At 37.0% G+C, this 26,047-nt stretch overlaps 1 protein-coding gene and 2 long non-coding RNA genes across 5 annotated transcripts; 1 reads left to right on the top strand and 2 right to left on the bottom strand.

Moving 5' to 3' along the window:
* Positions 1-25,607, bottom strand: Chb (CLIP-associating protein). Of its 3 annotated transcripts, none has more exons than XM_076900182.1 (27): positions 24,957-25,607; positions 17,929-18,034; positions 17,279-17,450; positions 17,010-17,186; positions 16,449-16,525; positions 10,146-10,177; positions 9,987-10,071; positions 9,352-9,423; positions 8,557-8,714; positions 8,238-8,474; positions 7,901-8,154; positions 7,637-7,821; positions 7,317-7,442; positions 6,803-6,913; positions 6,631-6,726; positions 6,368-6,548; positions 6,063-6,297; positions 5,343-5,408; positions 4,806-5,137; positions 4,430-4,733; positions 4,174-4,337; positions 3,951-4,101; positions 3,717-3,849; positions 3,472-3,631; positions 3,168-3,381; positions 2,895-3,101; positions 1-2,797 (listed from the first exon to the last, which is right to left on the bottom strand). In XM_076900182.1, exons 1-27 carry the CDS (start codon positions 25,143-25,145, stop codon positions 2,594-2,596), a joined length of 4,428 nt encoding a protein of 1,475 aa, XP_076756297.1. In that variant the 5' UTR covers positions 25,146-25,607; the 3' UTR covers positions 1-2,593. The 3 variants fall into 3 exon arrangements, with proteins under 3 accessions (XP_076756297.1, XP_076756298.1, XP_076756299.1); XM_076900183.1 differs by having other exon boundaries at positions 3,951-4,089; XM_076900184.1 differs by lacking the exon at positions 5,343-5,408.
* LOC143426617 (uncharacterized) lies at positions 13,223-14,879 on the top strand. The gene is made up of 2 exons (XR_013102175.1): positions 13,223-13,406; positions 13,559-14,879. It is a non-coding gene; the product is annotated as an uncharacterized LOC143426617 (long non-coding RNA).
* Positions 21,902-23,209, bottom strand: LOC143427075 (uncharacterized). The gene is made up of 3 exons (XR_013102241.1): positions 22,789-23,209; positions 22,285-22,718; positions 21,902-22,188 (listed from the first exon to the last, which is right to left on the bottom strand). It is a non-coding gene; the product is annotated as an uncharacterized LOC143427075 (long non-coding RNA).
* Positions 25,608-26,047: the final 440 nt, after the last annotated feature.

Genomic DNA, 26,047 nt, shown 5'->3' with positions numbered 1-26,047 from the left:
TAATATTACAAAAATTTATAATATTAAACAAATTGTAATTTACACTAAACCTTAATACGTATATCTTATCCCGTTTCATCCGTCAAGACATACAGATTATATTGTAAAACACCGTAACGATTTCTATTAAACGGGAGAATTGTTCATCTTGCCTGTAATCAATCAGCAATTGGTGAAAACGATTCGTGTCCATATTATCCGTTTTGCGATTATCGCAATTTATGAAAATAGATGTGATACACATTCTTAGATTACGTTGACGACGATATCAATCCACGAGGACAAGTGTGCTCCTCGTATTTTTGACAAAGCGCAGCAAAATGAACACGAAAAGAGATAAACAACTTGCGTTAGTTCCGTCGTAACAACGAATGGGAAATTTTTTTGCTGAAGTTCGATTACCGTCAGTTTTACGTAATATCGATAGATACAGGAGCTTTTGTAGCTACTTGCAGATTACAATCGCTTCAACAATAGCATTCCTTTCTCTTCGTTTCTTTCTTTTCTAAGACGATGAAAGACAATTTCTAAATAAATCTCGTCCCGACGACGCCAAAGGCACCATGTAAAATGAAACAACTTGACACTCGAACGTTCGCATCCAATTGCATTATAGTCGTACGATACACCATTTTTGACACTGTTTGACCATCTATTGGAAATCTAAACACTACCAACCAAGCAAGACCTTTGCGTCTTTATTCTCGAGAATATCTATGCGTCAACTTAATTTATATGTAATACTCGTGTATACTTTAAACAAGAATATGGTCAAATTCAATATAGAGTATCTACTTGTTCTTCTTCTATAATACGTCGATGATTCACTTTCAATCTGATGGTATTGTTAAATTACTAACAAAAAATGCTGAAGGATGATGTTATACATAGATGTACAAGGATGTGACAATTTAATTCTCGGAACGATCATGCCGGTATCATTCATATGCTCATTCCAGAAATAAAATTGCCGCATCTTATATACATATATGTACATTTATATGCACGCAATGTTATCCTTATGAAGTAAAACAGAAACGACAATGGCACAGAATGTTACTAAACTCGTTAAGTTAGCTTTGATTTAGCATTTGTTTAATTGTTGGCAACGTGACGAACAATTTAAATATTAATGTCAGCTTCGAGTATCGTTTTTCTAATCATTTCTACTCTATAAGTTTGCTGATTTCGTCGGAAATAATTTATCTCATTCATTCGTTTGCATTCTCTCTCTTTCTCTGTTTCTCTCACAGATTCTCTATGTTCAAGTATTATTTCTGTCTCTTTCTTGGGAAAATTCGTTATTTCGATGCAAACTGTTTCGTTTGCGTCTCTTTCGAACCATTTGTGCGTCCTTGGAAAACTGACTAGCACACGGATTTTGAACAAATAAATTAATGCATTCTATTTTGATACTTCGATTTACACACGTGTAAGTGTTCCTGTGACAATCGTATTATGCGTACACGTTAATCATTAACAGATAGAATGTTCGCGTTCTGCTCTTGTTAATGTTAAAATGCAGAAAAAAATATTTCTTATGAAATTTATTCATCCTCACTGACCTCGTACAAAGCCGATGACAAACATATCGCTCGTTCTCGGAAGAAACTATCATTATACGTTTGCGTTTCTACTTTTCTTCTTGCTTATTCATTGCGCGGTCTACTGTTGTCACGTGCAAAACTATTAGCGATGTTTGTAAATCGGCGAACAAGCGTATAATGTGTTTTTATACAACGTTTCTTGATATTGATATAATTGGCGTCCACGTACATTCTGCTTATAAAGTATGTAGGAGTCTCTTGGCAGTGATGTCGCACTGTCTTCTCATGCTTTCATTCAGATTGGATCGATGTGTAAGTTTTTAGAATCACATATCTTCAGAAGCATAGCAATCAATCATAAAAGACGCACAACAATACACTGAAATATCTAAATATATACAATATCCTAGCGAATAATGAACAAAAATCAAAGTGAACAAAATCACAAAGTGGACAAGAGGCACGATACTGCTGTTTTCTCCAAGAGCTCCGTAGAATACTTCGAAGGAAAGTTTTTTTTTTTTAAACATTTGTCCTTTTTTCTTCATAAGAAACAATAGTACGCAACTGAATATCAAGGTGTAACATATCAATGAAAAGTACACAGGTGACTGAAAAATCTTATAGCTAAAGCGATAATATCTCAATAATCGTCCTTGCATCAGTTATTTGAATATAAAATCGTCCCTACGTAATACATACATCGATACTTAATTGGCGCTAAAAATCTGGAACTCTTTGCAACAGGTATAAATTTCTGGCAAACAAAACAATAATATGCGTAAATAACATGCATACTACCTGTTTGTGTGCAACATCACTGTCAGGAGTCCAGGTATGTCGCACACACCTTTGCCATGAAATGGTACAGATCAATTTATCCCATCGAAAAACTTCGACACGACTCGTTAAGATTGCTCGATGGTTTTCAGCCGTCACGGATTAGACTTACTGAGAAAGCTAATCAGCATTCGTTCATGCCTTGCACCCAGACGAGCAAATCGTTTAAGTATCGCGATCCTAAGTGTCGCGGAGTTTGATGTTAGTTAATTTTTGCTATTGCTACGTGGACTTGCTGGTTGACTGTTTGTCTGTTGCGCGCGTTGTATGTAAATATTTAAAAGCTTCAGTTTGCTGCTATATAAACAGCTGAGATGAGGTTTCAATACCTCCTCACCAACTGCCAAGTGTATTGCAACCATACAAAACACAGCGCTTTTACGTACCGCGCTTTCACTATCGTCGTATGCCTGTTGAAGAGCGTAATAATTAATACTTCAAAGATTATAACAAAACAAATAATAATTTAGCATCTACACATGTACACATATAGCGGAATGTTCTTACTTTGATGAGACCGGGCATAACTTTCGATAAATGGGGTTCGATTGCATCGCGACCCCAATGCTCTACAACTTTGTGAAGCATTTTTATCGCGCCCATATTTACGGGATACGGTTCGGTAGTAATTATAGTCGAGACTAAGTGAATTACTTGCTCCGGTTGGAGAACCATCGCTATCGTTGCAGCACACTTTTCTGCCATCCAGAGAACCTGACCGAATGAAAGAAATTCACACATTAACAGTGACTTCTATATAAAATTGATCTACTCACATACCGGTGATCTCGAGTTGCTGCTACTGGAAGAATCTTGTTTCTGATCATCCAACTTATACGCATTAATTACTTTTAGAACCAGCAAGTCAGGATAAACGGAAAAACTTTCTACAAGTTCTGGACACTTAAGCATATCAATTAATGTTTGAAGTACTTCCACTTGCATTTTCTTGCTATCGTTAGTCAAACTATCTAATAAAGTTTTGAGCAGTTTTCTACGAAACATAAAAGACAAAAGGAATGAAATACAAACTCTAGGTGTTCTCGTACATCTATAAAAGAATAACTGATAATATAATATATACTTGAAATTTTGTTTAATATACAAGCCATCCCCTTCCCGAACATATAATTGAAATTCTTGTAGAGCTGATACTTTTTCTTCAGTCTGTGTCATCTTGGATTGTAGCGTTTTAATCATATTATCTAACACTTCTGGCCTTTTTGCCGAATCTGGTGATGATCCTATACAGCGAATACTTAATAAATCAGTCGAATTTATACAAAAACCGACGACTTAAGCTTTTCTCAAACAATACCCTTTTCATACCATGCGTTTTGTAACCATTATTTTCTTGAGGTAGAATAAGATCTCCGGCGATTGTATCGCTTGAACCATTTACTGTAATGTTAGTAACGCATCGCCCCCTTTGCGTAGGCGAAGAAACTGACGATGAACGACCCTAACAAGAACAAACCGCAATATCTCAACACCATCTCAAGAATAATTCACTGCTACATTTACAAATTGCCACGTTTACAAATATACCGGTTAATCTATTACCGAGTTGCATAACGTAAGCCCTTCCATTTTTTCCTCTACATCAGCCATGTTACTAATTCCACTATCTTTACTAGTGGTTGCTCTTTCTAAACGTTCAAAACCGTAGTTTTGTATCTCAGCTGTTGTACGTCTTAAGGATCTATGAGAAATACTTAAAAATTAAAATGACTAAGAATTATTAATAATATAAAACTATCAAGTTAAGAATATACCAGCAACTTACTTATAGACTTCCTCCAGATTCTCATCCGCATTATCGATATCACCTTTACCTTTCGAACGGGCTGGTGAACTCTGCGCTCTAGGTGGTGGAGTTCCAGGTGACGCTGGGTTACTGGAACCTGATGATTTTCTTAAGTGGTTTTGTAATAATGGCATTGCTGCTTCCTATAATATAAGATGACAGTTACAGTTACGAAGAGGTATGATTTTTGTTTGTCACAAAAATTCCCGGTATATGCATATACGTAGAGACTTACTTGATAATACTTGGGTAATTCACCTAATATCATAGTCACTTTCGGAGGATTTAAATTATACAACGATATGACAGCATTCTGTGCATGCCTTCTAACATCTTGACTTTTAACATCATTCGACCAATCGAGTAACCTCGCTAGTGCTGTCCCTGCAGAACTATTAAGCGCAGATGGTTCTGCAGTTTCTGCGATTTGTGTGATGAATGTGAGTGTCGCTACTTTTACACGAGAATTTGGCGTTTGTGTTGGATCCGTCAAATACCTCATTACAGCAGGTAGAAGTTGCTCTCCCGGGAAACACTCTCTACAAGATCGAATAGTTTTAAATAGATTTACTAAACCATATTAAATACAATGTTCTCGTATCCAATCTTACCTAACAACATCCAGCGTTTTATGAATTTTTGCTTGTATAGACCCAAGTAAATCAGTGCCTAATTTATTCAAAAGTCTTGCGCATAAAACATAAAGCCAATCACCAAGGTCTTCACTGTGAGTAGCTACCAACTCATTCAATGTGTCCAGAAATAAACTGAAGACTTTTGTATGAGAATCCATAAACATTTTTGTAAAAATATCTGTTACGTTACGCAATTCCGTAGCTGTGAGCGTATTTCCATTTAAAAGGAAATGTTGCAGTCCTAGTAAACCTTCTTTCCTATCACCCCAATGTTTCCGTGCACAATTTTCGATAATTTCTTTAATATCCTGCAAATTGAAAAGTAATTTACTGTGGATAACGGTATATATTTGAAACGTCGAAGACAAATACTTTGCTTTAGTTACAGTATATCTATACGTTAATATATTCTCGATTGGTTTCTAATATCTTTCATCGTTTGGCAAAACAGTATAGTGTAAAGGTATCGGTTATGTATGATATAAATGAAAATGAATATTAAATGTAACAAACCTTAGGGATAGACTGATCCCACATATCACGATATAGTCTTTGTTGAGAGCCACTCCATGAGAACGACTAATGGCGGATGGACGATGGACAGATATGGAGAACAGAACGGCGCGTCGCGTTAGTCCAAACCAAACAAATACGCCGCAACAAAACCAAAAGAAAAAACCAAACATGCGTTACTTACATTATTTAAAGATAAAGAAAGCCTGATTCCTTAATAGTTTTGCATTACTCGCAAAACGATGTCGATTGACAAATCCAAGAAATAGGAATCGTTATTCGAATATACATAAATAAATTAAATGGAACAACAAACTATTTTACATAAAATGATAAATAACGCTAATGGATAAGCACATGTGCAGGATGATCTTCGTAAGCTTATCTATGCTTGAAAACAGATATGTTTAAAACACTTTCAAATTGCACAACAACAAATATAAACTCTTAATTCAAAAAATAATGCAAGCATTCATTTTTATTAAACTTGAATTAGAAATGCAATATTTAAGTAAGCATACAATAACAAAGCGAGATGCGTGTGACACAGTAGTAAATTGTATGCATTATGTGTACATCTATCTGCTTTGCTAATGCACAAGTGCGCAATGTTTTTCATAATGTACATGAAACTAATGCATACGGTATTGAAATTTATTTTGTGTTATGAAATACTATCTGCGTCATATCATAATTAGATAATCCTTTGTATATACTTACATCGTTTGGTCGTCTAAAGCTGTCCATACTTCTTTCCGAGCATATGCTACTGGTTTCACTGTCATCGCTGTGATCACCTTTTCCTCTTGGTGTTCTTGTATAGTTGTCAATGTTATCGAATGTAAGCGCATCTGCCAATGCTGATTCCGCTTCGCGTGATTGCTGCAGCATTTTTTGTGCCATTACTGGCCTAGACTGAGGCCTGTCCGTTGGAGACATATGTATACTTCTTCCCCTGCATTCCATAATGTTCTACATTCAGTTGGAATTGAGATCAAGCTAAAGTATGAAGATTAATGCTATACCGTATCTTGCTGGCAAAACTTCTATCCATTCCAAACCTCTGCGGACTAGGTTCACGACTGTTACCGCTACTTCTAATTCCATGTCCAGATAACCGTCTAGGTCTTGCAATTAACGATTCTCCTTCGCGATTATACGTTGCATAACTCAACCTTGATGACGGTGAACCTGATCTACTGCTTGCTGTTACATGTAATATATAAATTACATCAAATTACGTTTTTGTAAAAATATTGAAAAACCGTCCTTAATTCTTTGAACTTACGTTGAGATTGCGACACTCCAGATACTCTCGTCCTTGTTCTTGCGGTCCTTTCTGGACTAGCAACAACACTTGTGTCTGGTGATTTACTTGGACGTGCTAAATGAAGAGATCATAAACTTAAATTATTTGAAATACGCAATAACGGCCTAAGACTTTAAAAACAACTACTCACGAAGAGATGCTTTTTGTCTGCTCATGTTCGCATACAGCAATCTTGCTTTTGCTCTTTGTGCTGCTTGTAAATCTATCGCGCTGGTAGACCTAACACCTGGGGTTCCACGATCTGAAGAACAATTTAAGACAGAATTATTTAAAAAGCGTTTACGAAAACGATTGTTATATTTTGGATGCATTAATGCAGGCCTGTACAATTGGAGCCCGCGTGAGTGCAAACTTTTGCCACTTCGTGCAGGGATTCTGTGATGGACGGATCTTCATTCAATACATGAAAATAGCAATACCATCTAGAAATAGGAAATATAATGAAGTAGTACGTAATGCACATAATATGTACATAAAAACTTGATGACAAATACTTGAATCCAGGAACTAAATTAATCAGGTGTAAAGTTTTTATCATGGTTCTCATCGAAAATTTTACAGCCAGTTGTACAGATCTACGTGAGTGAAAATTCTAAGTCCAAGCAGTGATCTTTAAAGACATCAAACATAGTGACAACAATTACAATGACTATCAGTGGGTCTTTGGAGAACTGGAATACCAGACTGTCGATAAGATCGTGGCAAAGACGGAGTGCGTCTGAGAGGGCCATGCGGCTGACCCGAAGTTTGATGCAAATTTTCCGTACTACCTTCATACGGTTAATGTAAAGTAGAGTCACAAAAGCAGCATGAAAAAAAGAGTGAGAAGTATTTTATATACACTGCATTGTACTCTGATTTGAGTCTTGGCGTCAAAATTCTAACCATCTTACGTATACACATATATATATATTTCAAATACTGTACTATCTTGATGTAGCTAAGGAATAACAAGTAACTGTACCTGTGGCACTTATTGCTGGTCTAGGTGTTCGAGGACTAACACTCGCCGATCTCGTAACTACATTTAAACTATTAATGCTGCCACTATTGCTGAGAGACATCAACGAGCGTTTGTACGCAGTATCTAAACTATTGAGCAATGCCTCGGCTTGTTCCGGGAAATGATCCTTAAATGCCCAGTATGACCTGAAAACGTTTTAAATGGTACTTATCTGGTTTTCTTTAATGAATCAGTGATGAACAAAAGTAAAAGGAATATATTTACTTCCTGGCAAAGGCTCTTGCATCTGGGTCCGAGTCTGCAATACCCTTCTTAATCGTGTCTTGTAATATCATCATGTGTTTCTGCAAGATTTGGGTAGGCCATGTTTGTAAAATTAGATTTAGATATTCGCACGATGCTCGACGTATGTCTTTACTTTTGTGACTTAAACACGATGTGATAATTGGCACGAAACGACTGCAATGTGTGTTTTGAAGAATAAACCTGACTGCTACAGCACCAGCTGTTGCCACAACCTGTACGTGTAAAATAGCTAATGTAACATTTTCCATATCACAATTTCCTTTCATAGGTATCGCTAAATGGTTACGAGCCTCACCTTGGCACTATTTTGTATGAGATTCATTAATGTGAGTAAAACTGCTTCTCCGAAACTAGCGAATTTATTTTTCAACTGTTGACTAAGAAATGCTAAGGTAATGCACACTTCCCTTACCACTTGCGATCTAAGATCTGTGCAAGCAACTTCGAAAGATCTTTGCACGCTTTTCAGAAGTTCTAAAAAGTTTTCGTAATTCATACCACCTGCGATAATGATCGCTCTTAATTTTTTCATCTGTAACATAAATAAATTAATATACATGTCGCGTGTTCAAGTTGATAGGCGAAATTAAAGCAGACATTATATCTACACATACACTGTCGGTCCTTTGTTTCCAGTCTTTTTTATCGTCACCGACGTTATCCCTTATAACTTTCATCTGCTCTTCAAGATCTTTTGGTGAATATAGATTTACAGATGGCACATCTTCGAATGCTGTAAGGAAGGTTTCCTCGTCGACGGCACCAGCTTGACCTGGATACATTAATTATTATACATGAAAATCTATGTTAAATAAATCAATTAAAGTACTGCTTCCTGATACTCGATTGTTTATAATAATTGCACATCAATGTATAATTTTTTGAGCAAGTTTATGGAGTTTTAAAACATTTAAATGTTACCTTCAAAATTATAGTTCTTATACTGTACCAACAGATTTTAGTACGTTATACGGTACCTTATACTATTATATAAACGTTTTATGCTATAAAGGATTGTGATATATCGGTGACATAAAAAGCAGTACATTAAAAAGATGATCATAGGTGCATATACGTATATACGAATAGGTGCGTTTGTAGCAAATTATAAAACTTTACGCTCGCATTGGACGAAACGTAAAATGAATGAAGGCAAAGCAATACTGTGCACAGATTCTAAACAAAATATGAGTAATATGTGATAAATATTAGTACAAATTTGAACAATTTTTTATTCTTTCTTGTACTTATATCATGATGGATGAATCTAGAGCATATAAGCAAAGAGAAAGAAATCAAAAGAAGAGATAACTAGCTAGGAATTGCTGAACAAAAAACATTAGAAGTTAGTGCAAAAACCATCATGATATATAATACAGAATTACTAATGCCAATGGAGATTTAGATACCTGGTTTCGGTGTTATTGATACGTTTCTTTTGACAACCCTTGATACCATGTGAGGTGTTCTACCAGGCTGAGCTGTCATGCAAGCGAATAATTAGCATTCTTGTCATTAAAACGTCCACAGTTTATCGACATTTTGCCGGTATATTGTTGGGGAAATTATTAATATTGAATAAAATGGTGAGCCACAGTAAGGAGAAAGCATGAGCTGTAATGTTAGCACACTCCACACCTGTGCATTGGTAACAGGAGGAATATGTGCTTCCATAATGTTAATGTTAAGAGTCAGAACATTCGTATAAAGTAATTAAAAATTTATACTTGTCTTATATATGTATAAATAAAGCACTTATAGCAAACAAAACACTCAGTTACGTATAACATACCTAGTTAAGAGGGTAAGAATTTTGTATAAAAGGTAAACTAAAACTTTGGTATCTGTTTACATAATGCTTATCTTTAATCTGATTTCCCTACTAAAGAAGTATATATACTTGTAAAATAATTTTCAGGTGAGTATAAGACACCACACATGCTTAGAATAAATAAAACAATTAAAAAATTATCTTTACACTCTGATGTTATTGATTTATGCAAAGTTACATTTAAGATTACGTTTGTACAAAACCTATATGTACCTAAGGCTGAAGATGAAGTTTTTGCAGGACCAAATTGTCCTCTTTTTGGAGGAACAGTTATCCTTTTCACGTGTGCCGACTTGACCTAAAATGTTTAAATTTATTCAATAAATATATATCATTAAAAATATGATGTGCTTTATTTTAACTGATACTTACAGCTCTATCTGTTTCATCTGTGCCTTTCCCAACTAAAAAAACAAAAATGCATCAAAAAACATAAGATCAGCAGGATTATTCTTTCAAATCAAGGATTCTTACAGCATATAATGAGATTTAAAGAAATTAATTTTACTATGATCGCAGGAATCTTTTAAAAACTAGAATTAATTTCTTCCTAAACAATTTGTACCTATATCTGGATATAGCCATGGAGGTTTGTGAATATCGCAATGACATCCTCTTGCTCTAGCACCTGGATGTTTTACAATATTATCCCATTGCAGAATCCACCTACTGCTGTGATCCCACAATTGTTTATCGATACTAGGATACTTTTTCAGTCCTCTGTGCAAGCAGCGATGGCTGCTTGTTAAAAGCATGTCAGCGTCAGTCATTGTTGGAAGGAAATGTTTCTTCTTTTTAAACAAAGTTAGAGACATAATTGATGTAATGTCTTTTGCAGAGTATGAATTCACATTTTAATATAATTTGGAGGAACAGTTTCAAAGCATGAAGAATCTTTGCTGCAACATAACAGCAATACAATCCTTTTTCTGACTACACTGACTTTCTCATTGGAATAATTACCATTCTTTTGTGTAAAGTTGGAGGAACGAGCTTATTAATAATCAATTGGAATACACAACATTACTTAGATCAATATAAATCAAATCATGGCATAATGAGCTTGAATTAAACACGCTAAGGTAAGAGAACCTACATTTGCATTAATGATGGCATTAGCAGTAACTACGGCAATGAGATACAGAAGAGTTCTTCTGTCATATTAAAAATAACATGCGTAGCATTCTAGCATTGTCATCAAGATTTTCTCGAGGATTTCCACGGTTCCGTTTTGTATAAAAATTTTTCCACAGTTTCCACTGTAAGGAAACCGACGTTATAATTCAAAAATAAAAATGAATTGCATTTCCAAGGAACATTGCGTCACGAACACAGTCCATAGCATTTACGAGCATTCCATTAGCCGACACGTGTACAAGCACGAGCGCTTATTTATGCTCGATTGTACAGATAATGAAGACTGTATAAAGATCTCCGACTTATCTCTCAAAAATAGGAACGTTTGTACGATCAACGTTTACGAAACGAAGAAAAACAGGCGTTAGGGTAAGAAAATTTCTACCACTTCCCACGAGAGTGAAAATTATTCGTTCACTGCACACGAGAAAGTAGATTAACAATTCAATCGCATAATTAATTTTTTCAGTCCACTCCTCTCTAAACAGACCTGCTGAAGATATTTTACTGGCCACGCAGTAACACCGCTGTGCAAAGTTCTTTCAGAAGAAATTTGTAATTCACATGACGGAAGAACGCCGATTTTCGCAACAGCGTGATAATCTAACGATCTGTATTCAAAGTACAAGAATTTGCACTATGTTCAGGCAAATGCGCTTAATGGTGGAACGATTGTGTTCGCATTTCTCGATCCTGGAATACCTCGGTCACGAAGACTATTTTTCGAGACAGAATCGTCGATAGCGTTTGTTTGTATCTTTTTTTTTCAAACAGTACGTATCCATCGGGATAACTAAATGGAATAACGAAAGATTCGGTACATTTCGCGAGCGTAGAAGACGAACGCACGATGCACTTCCTTTTCTTTTAATGGCAACGCTGCACTACCTCAGGTAGAATTGTTATCGCATAATATCGAACTACTGTCGTAAAGGCACTTGTATAAGTAATTCGTATAAACTGTCGCGGTCTTGTCCGAACAAGTGACACAACTAATCATCCTGTCGACCCTACCGGCGGCGGAGTATCGCAACGACATCATATTTCGCCGTAGCCGCGTCTGGTACAGGTAAACAAACGTGTCGAGAGAAACTGAAACGATCGTCCTTGCCTTTTGTCCGTGAACGGTAGCAACACGTATCGTTTAGAACGCGTCACACTCGTCTAGCCTGATCGCGCTCAGTCCGTGACACAGAAAAAAAGACGACCAAGATCACCGAGCAAGCCCGTCACGATTCTGGATACATTTTCAGTATAGACGCATCCGGCCATACTACTTTAAAAACTAGTCGACAGGAGACACACATCTCTCACGTTGCTAAATGGCGACTCGTTTACGAACTCCCAGTAAGTGCTGCTTACTGCCGCGAGATCCGACTAAAGTCGAACAGGAGGAAGGGGACCTTCCCCTATCGGGTGCCCCTCGATGGGAGCCAAATCAAGGGTATCATAATCCATCCAAGAATCCATTCCATCGTTGCATAACTTATGTTTTGCATTAAAAAATATCGATTAATTTCTCCTCCTAATGATTTTAGTAAGTAAAAATGGCTATATTCTATCTGCATTCGTGAGTGTTACACTCTTAAAAGGTGATGAGAACGAATGATTAACATTTCTTCTTGAAAGTTAATTACAGAGATGTAAAGAATTTTTCTTACACGATCAGAATATGGTGTGCATGATGACTTTTACATTTGGCACGCCTTACAATTCCATTTTCCATATTTGGTGGATTTCAGGTAAATTAAGACCACTTTATCGATTGATCTATCACAAACGAGTATAATTGTGAATTATGTGCGTTGTATTCGAAGGAGAATAAAAATCGTCGAACGAAACGAGCGGACTGACCTAATTGCGAAGGCATCGACAAATTGTCCGGGGTCCAGGTGTAAAAGAAGCGAATGATTAATGCGGTCCCATTCAATTTGCCGTTTGAACACTTCCAGGCGTGTGAAGAGGACGAAGATTACCACTGATGCAAGTAAGAAACTGTTCGTGCAATGAATAATGTAAAGTTGTTGTTGCGTTCAAGTTGAGTGTCCAGTTGAGGAAACATTATAAGAATTTCTGGAAAGGAGATGTGTCTTTATAGCACCCAGTCATAAAACTTTAAATGGAAAATAATTTTTTTTCTGCAAAAATACACGCATTAAAATTTAATATGCAACTTCACTACACCTATAGAACTAGTCTACTATTATTATTATGTCATCTAAAATCCGTTTCAGTAATTGCTTCAAAAATGACAATTTCAAACAAAAAAGAAAACAAAAAGAAGAAAATTGGCAGGGAAGAATAAGATCGAAAACTCGAATAAAATATGGATGAAATTAACATAAAATTAGCATACCTGCAATGTGGGACTGATTATAAATTATATCTTTCTTTTCAGCGAATCACCTCACCTTCTTAGAAATTCTGTACAGACCGAGTGTGGAATAAATAATAGATAGAAAACGAGATGCAGGCATGGCAATTTCTTCTAAAGTCGTACGTACACAGTGACTGTCATTCATCGGTGAAAGTAACGTTATTTATTGTTTCTAACGATCAACAAGATACGCTGCTTCCGATTTCCCATTGAGGAAAGCTGGGTTAAGATAGAAGGGAGAATACAACCTGATGTCTCGCGTGTGTTTCAGTGGGCAGTTCTCATTGTTTCTCTAATAGCTCGTGGATACGTTGAAAGAACTATGGAAGAAAAAGGAAACCGTGAATACGTTGCCAAGATGAAGAAGAATTGCGATCGCGAATAGCACGCTTACCAAACAGGCTACATAATGTTGCCTTCGCTATTACGTGATATAAACTCTATGTGTATTATCGGGTGCGAATATGGTTTTATCGTTCAAAGCATAACGTGTCGTGGCTTAAGCAATCATTAGCCATTAAAGCAACAATTATTGATACTATTTTCAGTTAAAAGTAGAGCGAACATATGTCCCTCTACTAAACTCTTCTTGTCGCTTGCATTACATACGCTACAGTTTGCTCGTATCAACATTAGCGATGTTAGAAGAAAGCGTGTACAATAAACGATGAAACTTTCTGCTCAGACTGCTACATACTTTCAGTTTCACCGCGTTCCAATGCTGATAGAGTCTAAACACAAGGCACGCGATTTCGCTTGTCCCTATGGAGTTGCGGCTTTTGTCAATAGGCTAACGTGAACGTTCAGCGTTTGCAGAATGTCAGGGAAGGAGAAAAAGGGCATCCTATTCCCCGCTTAATATCTGATCATGCACATTGCGCAGACAACAGATCCGTGCACCGTAAAACTGTGCACGGTGAAGATAAATCTGCGTTACCACCCTACCTTTCACTTCTCTCAAGCGTATATGCACACGTCTCGCGCACTTTCCTTAGGGTAAGGTCGTAGAATAAGGAGGCGAGTTCAAGCTGATACGGTGCGGGTGCTAATTTTGAACGAACAGTGAACAGGGCCTGAATAATTTGTATTCTGTAAAACTGATCTTAGATGAAAGACGATAGTTAGAATAACAAGACTAATTCATTAAAGGAATTATTAAATGAACCGAATTAAATGATTATCCAGCGTGGGGAAGTAGATCTCGGGAAATATAACAGGAGAGAGAAATTCATCGTATATAATTGCGAATCAGCATGAGTGTCTAACATAGAAATTCCCTCCTGTGACAAGTCACTGGGAAAGAGAGAGCGAAAACGAGACTTATGCAAATTTTCGTAGCGCCGTGTTCGCTCAACCTTTCCGTGTCAAATACTACATACATGGATACTTATGGCGTTAATGTGTGCGAGAATACATCAAGTAAATTTCACACAACTAAGAAAAAAAGCCTCGAAATTACCATGTGACTAGAGCAATTCAACAGAAGATGAAAAAATATTTGACGCCAACATAAGACGTTCAATCTTTGTAAAATGTGAGAGAAAGAAGAGACATTTCACCAAAGCATAGCATAAAGACGAAGAACTTTTGCATGACAATAAAAATCATTCAACGACACTATCTATACGAACATAGTGCAGGAAGTCACGTGGAAAATCGATGTTATGTTCTTCATGGTAGTTTAGTCTATTAATAAACTTGAAATCAAGCGAAGAACCGTAATTCCTCTGCCAAGCCCATGTATGACCTAATCGTAACCGAACATCGTAGAAGAAACATGTACTCTGTTCCGTTGCTTTGAAATCTGATATACAAAATAAAAAAAATTTTACCACTTATACATTTACGGATACTAAAATAGTATCATAATTTAGTTTCAAAAACTTTCTATAAAATGCATCACAGAAAGAAAGAGCAGGGCACAGGTTTTTTTAAATTCCACTTTCAGGAATTACTTAAGCAAAATTATATACTTCTGAGACTTGTCGTTACATAAGACAAGACATAGTGGCAAATTTCTTACCAAGGAACAGAGATTGATTAGATATACAATGAAATGCATGTACGCATCGTGAGTCATCAGGAATCTTGGTTTACTCGTATCTTCTTTTTATTTCTATCCATCAGCGTCACCGAGTTGTATTATTTCTTTTCTTACCAGTAACTTTGGAACTAATATGTCAAGTATTCAGTTGCTGGCGAAATGTAATATTTGCAATCGAAATTCGAACACCCTGGTAGTAGTCATACAATGTTACAAGGCCGTTCGTTTGAAGCAAGACGGCTTTAGTACGGTATGAGTTACAAACAACGATTGAAACGATATACCGCTGATATTGCATAGTACACCGTACCTATCGGCTATGTAATATTATGTAATATCTCAGTATAGATAACACGGACGAATTAGTGATCGCATTGTGTTGCTCGCTCAAGGAAATGAGGCTTTACGATACGGCACAAATACAACTACCTCTCTGATCTTTCTCTCTCTCTCTCTTTCTCGCTCTCTTTCTCTCCGTGATACTTTCCTTGTAAAATGATACTTCTTCCAATAACTAAAAAAAAGGAAATTACAATTCAAGTGCTTCATAGACAAATCTTGGTCCTTTGTGATCCTCTAAGTATCTCAATCGTTACTATCCTTTCGCTTTTTTATCCTGTTTATTTCGATGACGTTATTGCATTTGAAAGAGAGATCAATCTCGAAAAAGAAGTCGACGTTGAATGAATTGTGTGCACCAGGGGAAAAAAGAAATTTATCCAATCGAATCAAAAGATCGAAAAGAAAAACACGCCACTGCGTCGTAATTAAATTCAAATTTGCTATGTTGTACCGTGCTGAATTAAGTGAATATTCTTATCACGTTGGAGAACAAGCGGTCCTTGCTAAATATTCATCGTGTGTAACAGTACCGGTAACGTGGACAATGAAAGAGAAAAAGAGTGAGAGAGCAAGAGGCGAGGCAGCGAAGAACGAAGGTAGGTCTTAAAGTATTTACAACACGATAGCGTTCCTGACTGCAGGATGGCAGCACGATACAACTTGAATAATATAACGTAGGTGACGGGCGTCGCAATTAGTTTTTATACCTCTCCTGACTTAATTTTATTGGTAGTTTAGTTACCCGCTGCGAAGGAAATTCGATGGATTTACTCACCGTCCGAAGACATTGCAAGAGGCAGCAGGTCGCCAGCGGCTTTCAGCTGATCAAATCTCTCTATTAATAATAACAATCTGTAACATAAGATCAAATGTAGCTATCAGTTTATTTCAAATTAACAATTTACAAAATATATAAAATAGTTTCTTCCTTTGTCTATATATACAGATGACTCCTATATACAAATATGATAAGAAAATTTGCACATTCTGCTGCATATAATAATTTAGTAGTACTATACTTTGTATAGTATAATGTAATTAGATATATATATATATATATATATATATATATATATATATAAAATATAACTCCATTTTTGTACTAGTCTTTATAATTTTTGAAAGAGAACCTAACTACCATGTTATAAAGATGTTACCTGTACGTACTCACACATTAGAAAGCTATAAATTGTCCATCAACGATTATCATCTTTTTAAGCTATTCAAGTGGTAGACTATAAGTGAAATTGTTTTAAGAATTCAGAAGAAACTACTATTTGATGTAAAGTATAAGTGTAGGCTAGAAGCCAAGAATCAATTTCGCTCTTTCACTTACTTAGCTTGCGGTACATTGTGTTTTCTCTGCAGATCCACACGTAATCTTTCGCCAACGTGTCTATAGATATCCGCTAACGTGTTCAAAGCTGTTTCTCGCACTTTTTCTGTTGGATCCGACAATAATTTCACGATGCTTGGAATCACACCCGACAGCATCATTTCATCAGCGCCGTGTCTGTAAAAAGATTTGTCGTTAGTACATATAGCGGATGTATTTGAATAATACTTTAATCATTGTTTTAGAGGCAATTTATCGCGACTCCTTACTCGTTCAATGTTGTAGTTAACAGAATTAGAGCTTCTTCTCGTAGTTTGGCATTCTTGTGAATAAAAGCCGGCCGCAGTCTGTCCAAAAGGTGTTGCGGAGACATGCAACCTCTCTCCATTATCTTAAGCAGCACCAACTGTGCTTTTTCTCGCGTTGCATCTTTGCTGTCGCCTGTTGAATGGGGAAACAACGGTATTCTTTTAATTACACATCTGATTTGCTGGTATAATAAAAAATATGGCTACGGTGTGAAGGAAACAAAGCCTTCAGAGACCGGTTCACTGTATGTATATTAATATCTCCTGGTATAACATCTCATCTCATAATATGCGGTTGAACTTCCGTGCTTATTTTATCTAGAGCCCATCTCTGTCCATAAGCAGTGATTCAAGGAGTGTACAATGAAGTTTAGTTAATAGAATGTTACGAAGCAACCAAAAAGTAAAACTACTTTTACACTTGCGCCTCTGAATACTTTAAAGAGCAAATAATTTTCAAACTCAGATTCTATTACTAATCCATTATAGATTAATGTTGCATAAGTGCAATATTGGAGCCTTAATGGGTTAACTAATTGTAACACTACTTGACATCACTAAGTGATGATTACTGAGAGACAAATACCTACAGGAAAATTAGAGACTCCTACCTAGTCTATCTATTGTGGGCTGAATGATGGTAGAAATATAAGGCTTGAAGTCATGACCCATTCGATCCGCGAGGAACGTAAGAACTTCTAAACCGTTCTGGACGACCTGAAACAAGAGAACCAAAAGAACCGTTTAGACCTGTAGCATATATCGACTATTATAGCGGAATAATTGTCCCCTTTCGTTCGTAAAGAAATCGTTCTAAATCTTACACGGCTTTCTGGCCGATCTATCAAGGTAATCGAGGCTTGCTGGGTAATTTGCTGAATATAGAAGACGTTTATACGCGCCGCTATGACGAAAGATTGATTAACGACTCGGGGAGAATACGGAAAACCAGTTCGTCGAACAGCTCGGATATTGAAAACGGAGGGACCAAAATAGCAGAACCACAAATTTTATTAACACCGATTCAAGGCTAATAAAAAGATGCACGATATAGAGCACGAACGCATGTATCTCGTATTAATTAGAAGGTGTATTTTTGGAGTGAAGTTCTCCCTCGTACGAGGTGTTTAGTTCCCTGCACTGCGTTTATGTTGCACCATAGGGTCCACCGGGTATATTGATCCAGGCAAGATAAACTCTGCTTCCCTGAAAGCTGAAAAATTGTAGACCCCTCACACTTTACCCTTCACTCGTAATTATACTTCGTCTGCGAGACCCGTATGCTTCTACGTACACCCGTAATGATTACTTCACGACGCTCTCATTTACTTTTTCCTCTCTCTTACTTCGGCGCTTTTAACAAAACATATAATTGCTGAGGTCTCAAGAGATTAGGTGCATTTCGCTTCCGTGGTTATATACGAAATTAATAAGAATTTAAAGCATACACGTCATCAGTCTTTAACGAAGTAAGAAAAGATTTATCTTTTCTTCGTGAATCATTCCAACAGTAGCAAGTATCATAACGCATGAATTAATCCATTTTCAAGTATAATATATTTATCAATTCCATTCCTAAATTTAATCCTTCATTCAAAATATGGTTCGTTTATCTATTTTGTGCTCATAATCTTAGTCCTACAACAAAATTTATCTTACAGTAAACAAAAGACAAACTGTAGTTATGGGTCGATGATAATATAGAAGAAATGAATAAAGAAAGGAATAATTTTATACTTCTGAACCTTGGCGTACAGGGAATATTGAACATTGGAAGATAACTCTGGGATTCGAGGGTGAACGAACTGTTCCTCCGGGAGGAGGACGAGCAGATCAATATAGAAAGTGCAAGTGTAGCCACCAGTTCAGTGCATTTATCGCGGTAGAACCCCTCAAAGCAAACCCTAGTCGAGTTGAGTCTTTCAACGATAACGAGAGGGCTAAATGAGTAATTCCTTCGCGGTTGCTGCGTGTTCTTCGATTGGAATCGACATTTTTCCTCTCAAATCTGACTTCTGTCTCAAGTGCATACGGCAAATCCAATGTCACTGGCTGCAAAACCCTCCATTACTCTGCGACAGTTTAAATACATTTAACGAAGCGCTATACATAGACATATGAACCTATTTTAGAGCCACGGGGTAAACGTTCTCTCTGAGCTACGCTGCCTGGATGTGACATCACTGCTCAGCAGCGGACGTTTTTCGTCTCTGTCTTAACTATCATATAATTAGCACACGATTTGATCATTAACAATCTTGGCAAAACGCTTCAACTTAATAGTACTTTAATGCGATCCAGTTATAGATGTATATTATAAAGATGCAAAAGAAGGACATATTTAAAAGATATCAAATATGACATTATTTTTAATTAATTTCATTATATCTACAATTAACCACGATAAGATTTAAAATTTAAATTGCAAAACGTTCAACACACCTTGAACTTTAACTCTCCAACCTGCTACTTCAAAAAAAAGAATTCCTAACTCTACGACGAAAAGCATTAACAAATCCAGTCTATGCACGTCAGCAACGAAATGCTGACTATTAACAGCCAACGCGCCTTGAACTTTGCCTCTGAAAGCTGGCGACCTTAAGAGAGGAAGGGACCATGCCAGGTCTAACGACACGACCTCTTTTTAACTCAACCATCGAGTAGACCACATAGAAGGGATAACAATAGACTGTACGTGCACATGTTTCGAGGAGCGTCCAAAGTCGGTGCGTAGAAGCAGTAACGCGTTGGCGAGCTGTCTGGCCTTACTCGTCGAAGTTGGGAGCAGGGCCCTGTTAAAACTGTTAAAGACCACGTGGGAGGTGACTGTTCCTCCTGCTGTCACTTCGCAGAAGCGCCATTCGCAACGAAATGCATCCATATGTACGTTCATTGCGAGGCGCCAGCACGCCACAGAACAAATAAAAGATTGATTCGAGAGAACAGAGCTGGCTTTTTAAGCATAAACAATGAATCAGAGTAAACGCTACATAATAGCACTTTTGTTGCGTACTTCTAACTTCAAAGATGAATTCGCGTTTTCCTTATCAGTTAACACCGTGAGTTTCATAAATGGAATGCATCATGATGTAATTAATCGTTCAATATAAGGCTCGTGTCACGTAGCTGGCCCTAAAGTCGCGCGAGAGCTGACGTAACACTTAAAACGAGCAATTCCAGCCAGACAAACTTTCTTCTTATAGTATTGTTTGACGATACGAGCAGCCATTTATAATAAAAAAAAAATTGAATAAAATGTACTGCACTAATTACGTAATAGGCATTAAGATCATTGAGTATTATTATCATAATTCTTCCCATAATTGTCTCTGTGCACATAAATTATGGCAACATCAATTGGCATACAAAGTATAAATCGACCGCTTTGAATTCCACAATTCGCGTTATAAAGATACGCTAACGTTTTTATGATCACCTTTTGCAGGACTTATTGAGCGTGACTAAACGCGGCAAGGTACAGTTATGCAAGTAACACAAAATAACATTAGCTAGCCTGGTACGCGTCGTCAAGATCACCGCAGGGCGTGGGTGATGTCATGTTTTAAATTCGAAAAAGGAAACGTTCGCGGCTGAGAAAAAGGATAACGATAGAAAGAAAGAAAGAGAGAAAGAAGGACAGACTACAGTGTTTGAGTTGTCCTATGCCCTTGGCATCGATACGGTATGTACACCGATGGCTTGCAAAAATGGTACCAGTTAAGATCTTCCATAACGAGAAACAGTGTGATCCAATTGCAACGAGATACGAGTCAAGTCACGCGGAAGCTTACGACTAGGCTGCGGATATTTATGCAAATTCATATTTTTGTACACGTAACTGAAGAAATATCAGGTACACGTAAATAGAGATTTGTTTCACTGTTCGAGCACTATAACATGTTTCATATTCTTTTGCATATTTAAATTTACCATCCACTGTATGGACATTCCCATTTTAATTACGATTTACGACCCTGTACCTTATTCCTCTCCTGTAATATAAAAATAACTTCGTTACAAAATAGTTCAACTATGTTAAGATATTAAATTCCGCTCGTTCCAAACTTTATATTGAACCTGACATACATGTATAGTGAACTAAGTAGTACGATCTCTACTTTATTTAGAGCTTCCAGGACTTGGATTTCATCAAATGAAAACGTAATAAATTCGAATTGCATCGAATCGATAAAAAAATAAGGCATCCGAAGGTGACCAGACTCAGAATTAGAGAAGAAGCTGGATTCAACTGCAGTATGAAGAACCTTGGTCCAGATCGATAGGGACTACCCTGACGAAATTGGGAGGCTCGTCACGTAGCAGTAGGCTTCTTGCCAAAATTGCGACAGTGGTGGGTTCGCTGAAAATGAAAAACGAACAGCAAGCTGTACGCCTTAATCATGACGACTTTCATCAGAGAGATGAGTGGTCTGAGATGGGAATTCTTCGATCCTATTATCTCAAGACGTGTCTGGAGATTTTTTCTTAAGTATCAGAGACCTGATTTACCTTTGTCTTCCCTTTTTTCCTGCATGATTAACTCTTATTGACTCTAAAAGACTCTCCATTCGGAGATTTCTCTAATACCAAGTAATTCTCTTCTACGATTTCTTCTTACTGTTCCTGTTGAAGGTATGGTCTCTCGTATATTACAGATAGTTTCGAGCTAATGGCGAATCTTCAGCAACAAGTGGCCTACAATAACGATAGGCGAAGGAAAGTCTATTTAAAATTCAAATCCTCTTCGATAAAATCCCCAAACATTTCATGTGACCAGAGTATAACATCTGGAATTTCTACAACAGTCAAGTTGCTAAAGCACTTAAGATTTTCTTTAGACTATCAGCTAGCAGAGAGGTACTATAATAACTCTGAAAAAGGAACAGAGCAATTACTATGCGTGCAACAATAAAAAAAACTACTCTAAATATAGAAGTGAACAGGCAGCTATACGTATAGAAATATACCTGTTCCTTATGCGTATAGGTGCACTACGCGGGATAAAATGTATGTATTGGTGAGATTCGTGCCTCGTGCATTGTAGGCGAAGCTGAACTTCAACAGTAAATGGTGACTTGGTCAACCGTTTGCCGTTTATCACCCTCTGTGGGCAGCGTCTCTTCGTTCTGCCCGCAGCTGAAACCGAGATGGCATAAGCTTGTTAAGCGATGAAATTTGGTCGGTGTCATATTTCCACCGCTCACGTATCCTGACGTCACCTATTTGCGTTGATTTCAATCAACCAAACTCAAACGGAACGTGTCGCCAATACCTAAATCATCCAAAGTCTCGTTTTCCAACGTAATTCTGCCGTGAGATACAGAAACCCGTTTGTAGAAACTCGCTTCAGGAAATGATAAGAAAGGATCGAGGAATTTAACCTCAACTTTCCCTCGAGCGCCTGTTAATGAGAAAGAATACTCGTGTAACACGTGAAACGATAATTCTTTCGTTCAACCAGTTACTAGTACATATACTTCTCTTCCCGTCACACATTTATTCATCGACTACATTTTTCCAGCGTAGGTGAAATTGTTTCCAGGCATTTTATAAGTTTTATAGCGTGCCCTCTTGTACTGCGGCTTGTTTGAAGAGCAACAAAGACGATTAGATACCAGGCTCGTAGTCGGCGAGAATATTTTAGACTGATCGTCTATCAGGGAACGATTACAATCATAGACAATTGCCCACGAGTGTATATAACTGTTTGAAGACTTCAGTTGCCTTAATTATCCTATCCTCTCCGAGTATTTTCGTATTCCCCCTTCGACGAGACCTCATAACGAACGTTCCTTAATCTATTATACAAGAGCACCTAGCTGCATCTTCCAAAAGCTTCGACTATGCACGAATCTTCCATCCACGTACTGTATCCCGTAACACACTGTACTAAAGGACAACTTACGTACATGGTGTGAAAGTTTTTCCCTTATACGTTCCTGAGTCAGAACCAGCCCCAGTTTTGCGTTATCTCAACGAAGAGCGAATTGTCGATAGGCCTCTTCATTTAGACAGTAGAATAACGGTTATTGTAGTAGAGAATCCAATCGAACGATAATACATACAGTCACGCAAAAATCATTGTTAAGACTAAGATCATGCTGTTGATTTTTGGCTGGTTCAAAACAAACATTTTCTGGTAATAAAATGATAGCGGTACTCCTAAGAGCATACGTGTATTTATAGAATTTCATTTGAGTGGAAAGGATTTCTAAGAAGTTGCTCAAAATAACTCCGTTTGAATGGCCTACTAAAATAATTTTCGCTCGCCCGCAAGATAATGGTAAATCATATGAGTCAACTTTGAGCGTTAACGTTGTTTTGTCCTTCAGTAACAAAAACTCGGCAACTACAAAATTAGTTGAGCTCCTGAAAGCATTAGATGTAAGTAAATATGCTTCTGCGATAATTAGATAAGTTTAGTAATCCTAAGGTATATACCAATTTAATTCAATTTTCTTAGAGAAGAAAGTAAATTAATTATTGTTTACGTATTTATTTATATAATACGTATTAAATCGAGATATAGTAGTGAAGGTGGATATAATACGTTATTTGCGCGTAACGTAGATTGCAACTGATATTACCTTTTAACGATGTTAACTAACAGTGATAACAAAAATCACTTATACCATTGGTACACTCTGAGGTTCATTTATTGAAGATGAAAATAACGGTAACGCTCGTAATCCATTAACTAAAGATTGAGCAATTGAAAGGTCGCTCGGGCGAATCTTTCGTAAGATCCTTGTGTACAACGGGCCACACATAGTAGATACCTGTCCTCTTCTATCGTGTACAAAGCAACGAAAAGTTGTTTTCTTCTCTGTTGCTTACTTTTTACATAACAAGTGTAAATAATATGAACTTGAGTTACAAATCAATCACGTTTTTGTCGCCAATCGCACAGCATCCATTCGGGAGTATCGAGCGTAGAAAGTCTAGAATACACGCAGACAACGCAGGTCACAAAAGATAAACTGTGTACAACTATGTTTTGGATCTAGAAGAAAATTCCAAATATTATTGATTATGTTTCTTATTAATTTGAACATTATTTGAGAGTATAAAAATACGTGGAGTTACGTAAATTCAACAAAATGTTTACAGGCTGTTTAGTAATTAACATTTTTACATTCTGACGCATGGTTATAATGAAATTCAATAAATGAATAGCTCAGCCCGTACGCACACAACCTAATCGGGTTGTCATCCGGCACACCCCACTGCGATTTCGACCAGTCATGTGCGTGCAATTTGTTTTCCTATTCATTCTTAATTGTCTTCTTATGTGAAAGTTAAACATTTTGTAACTAAAACAATGCTATAGTATAGGTATAAATGAATTAATAGGAATAAATTGTTGACAAATATTTTTTATCGTTATTATTCGCGCAACCAACACGAAAGATATTCATCGTAAGCGACAAACAGAATAGTACAGTTTGAAAGCGTGAAAAAGATGTCCAGCCTGACAGCAAGCCTCGATGATGAAAATCAGAACGAATTCTGTTTATATTGGGGATACAGCTGAACGCGAAAGTCGGGTGGGCCATTGTGGGATATTTTCCAGAGATTTCGATAACGTTAATGGGAGCGTGAGAGGGAAAACGATGCGAGAGGAATAATCGTTACATACTTTGGGGTTGCCGTTGCTCAGCCACGGTATGATGTTATCGATAAACTGTCCGATGTCTTGACACTCGATACTCTTCGTCGTATCACCCAAATAATTCAGCAGCAAACTACCAACATTTAACTTTTTCTTGATGTCCGTCGTTGACAGGAGCGGCATAAAACCGTCCATATCACGCGGATTCACCGCCATGGTGGCTAAAACACGCACGTCGTCTCCACACCTTTGCGAGTCTTTGTACGAAACTTAGATTTCACTCGTACACGTCAAAGCACATAGCTTACCGTGGTCGCGCGACGAACGAAAACCAAATACGCGTCTTTCGTCATGCCAATGACGTTCCCCGCCGAGAAACACGATTATCGGCAAAATAAAACTGTCTGTAAGATTTAAAAACCATACGCAAACCAGTACCTTCTCCCTGTTTGTCTCACGTTGTCGCGCGAGATATTCCAAAATCAAGACCACGCGCGAGTCACGTTATTTCACGGCTTCTTACACGATATTTCATCAAGCAACTACACAGTTAGACAGCAGACACCGCTCGCATTTTCATTTTACTACGCACAAAAAACAATAACGAACATTTTAACGTAACGAAAACTATCGATACCGTGCACGCGACGCCATTTTCATTTCTCAATAGTCTGTCTCACTTCCTCCTCGGACGACCACAACGCCGATTAGTTCGAACGGACGACGCAGTAAGTGCACAATGTTTGTCAGTTGTAAAACCGTTTCAAATATTTTTTTGCGTACACTCGATATTTCAAACAATTGACAAATACCCTCTCCTTACTAATTTTACTGATTAATGCATTTGTTTATGCATTGCTTACAATTATACTAAACAATTGATTTCATTCGTATTGTATTGTTTTGCACAAAACATTTTCAAGAATAATTATCATTTTTAAATTAATTCTGTCAATTTCCGGGAAAGAAAGAAGGAGAGAGAGAATATTTAAATATTTGAATATTATGCAAATTCAATATTGGAAAATTTAAATCGTATGCTACAATAAATAAATTTGGCTTACTTAAAAAACATTAAGGGTCTAATTAAGAACAGTATTATTAAGGATACGAAAGGT

This window comes from Xylocopa sonorina, chromosome 9 (assembly GCF_050948175.1).
Source record: "Xylocopa sonorina isolate GNS202 chromosome 9, iyXylSono1_principal, whole genome shotgun sequence".
Taxonomy (NCBI): domain Eukaryota; kingdom Metazoa; phylum Arthropoda; class Insecta; order Hymenoptera; family Apidae; genus Xylocopa; species Xylocopa sonorina.
Note: the sequence above shows the minus strand (reverse complement) of the source record. Positions and strands in the feature narration are given on the sequence as shown.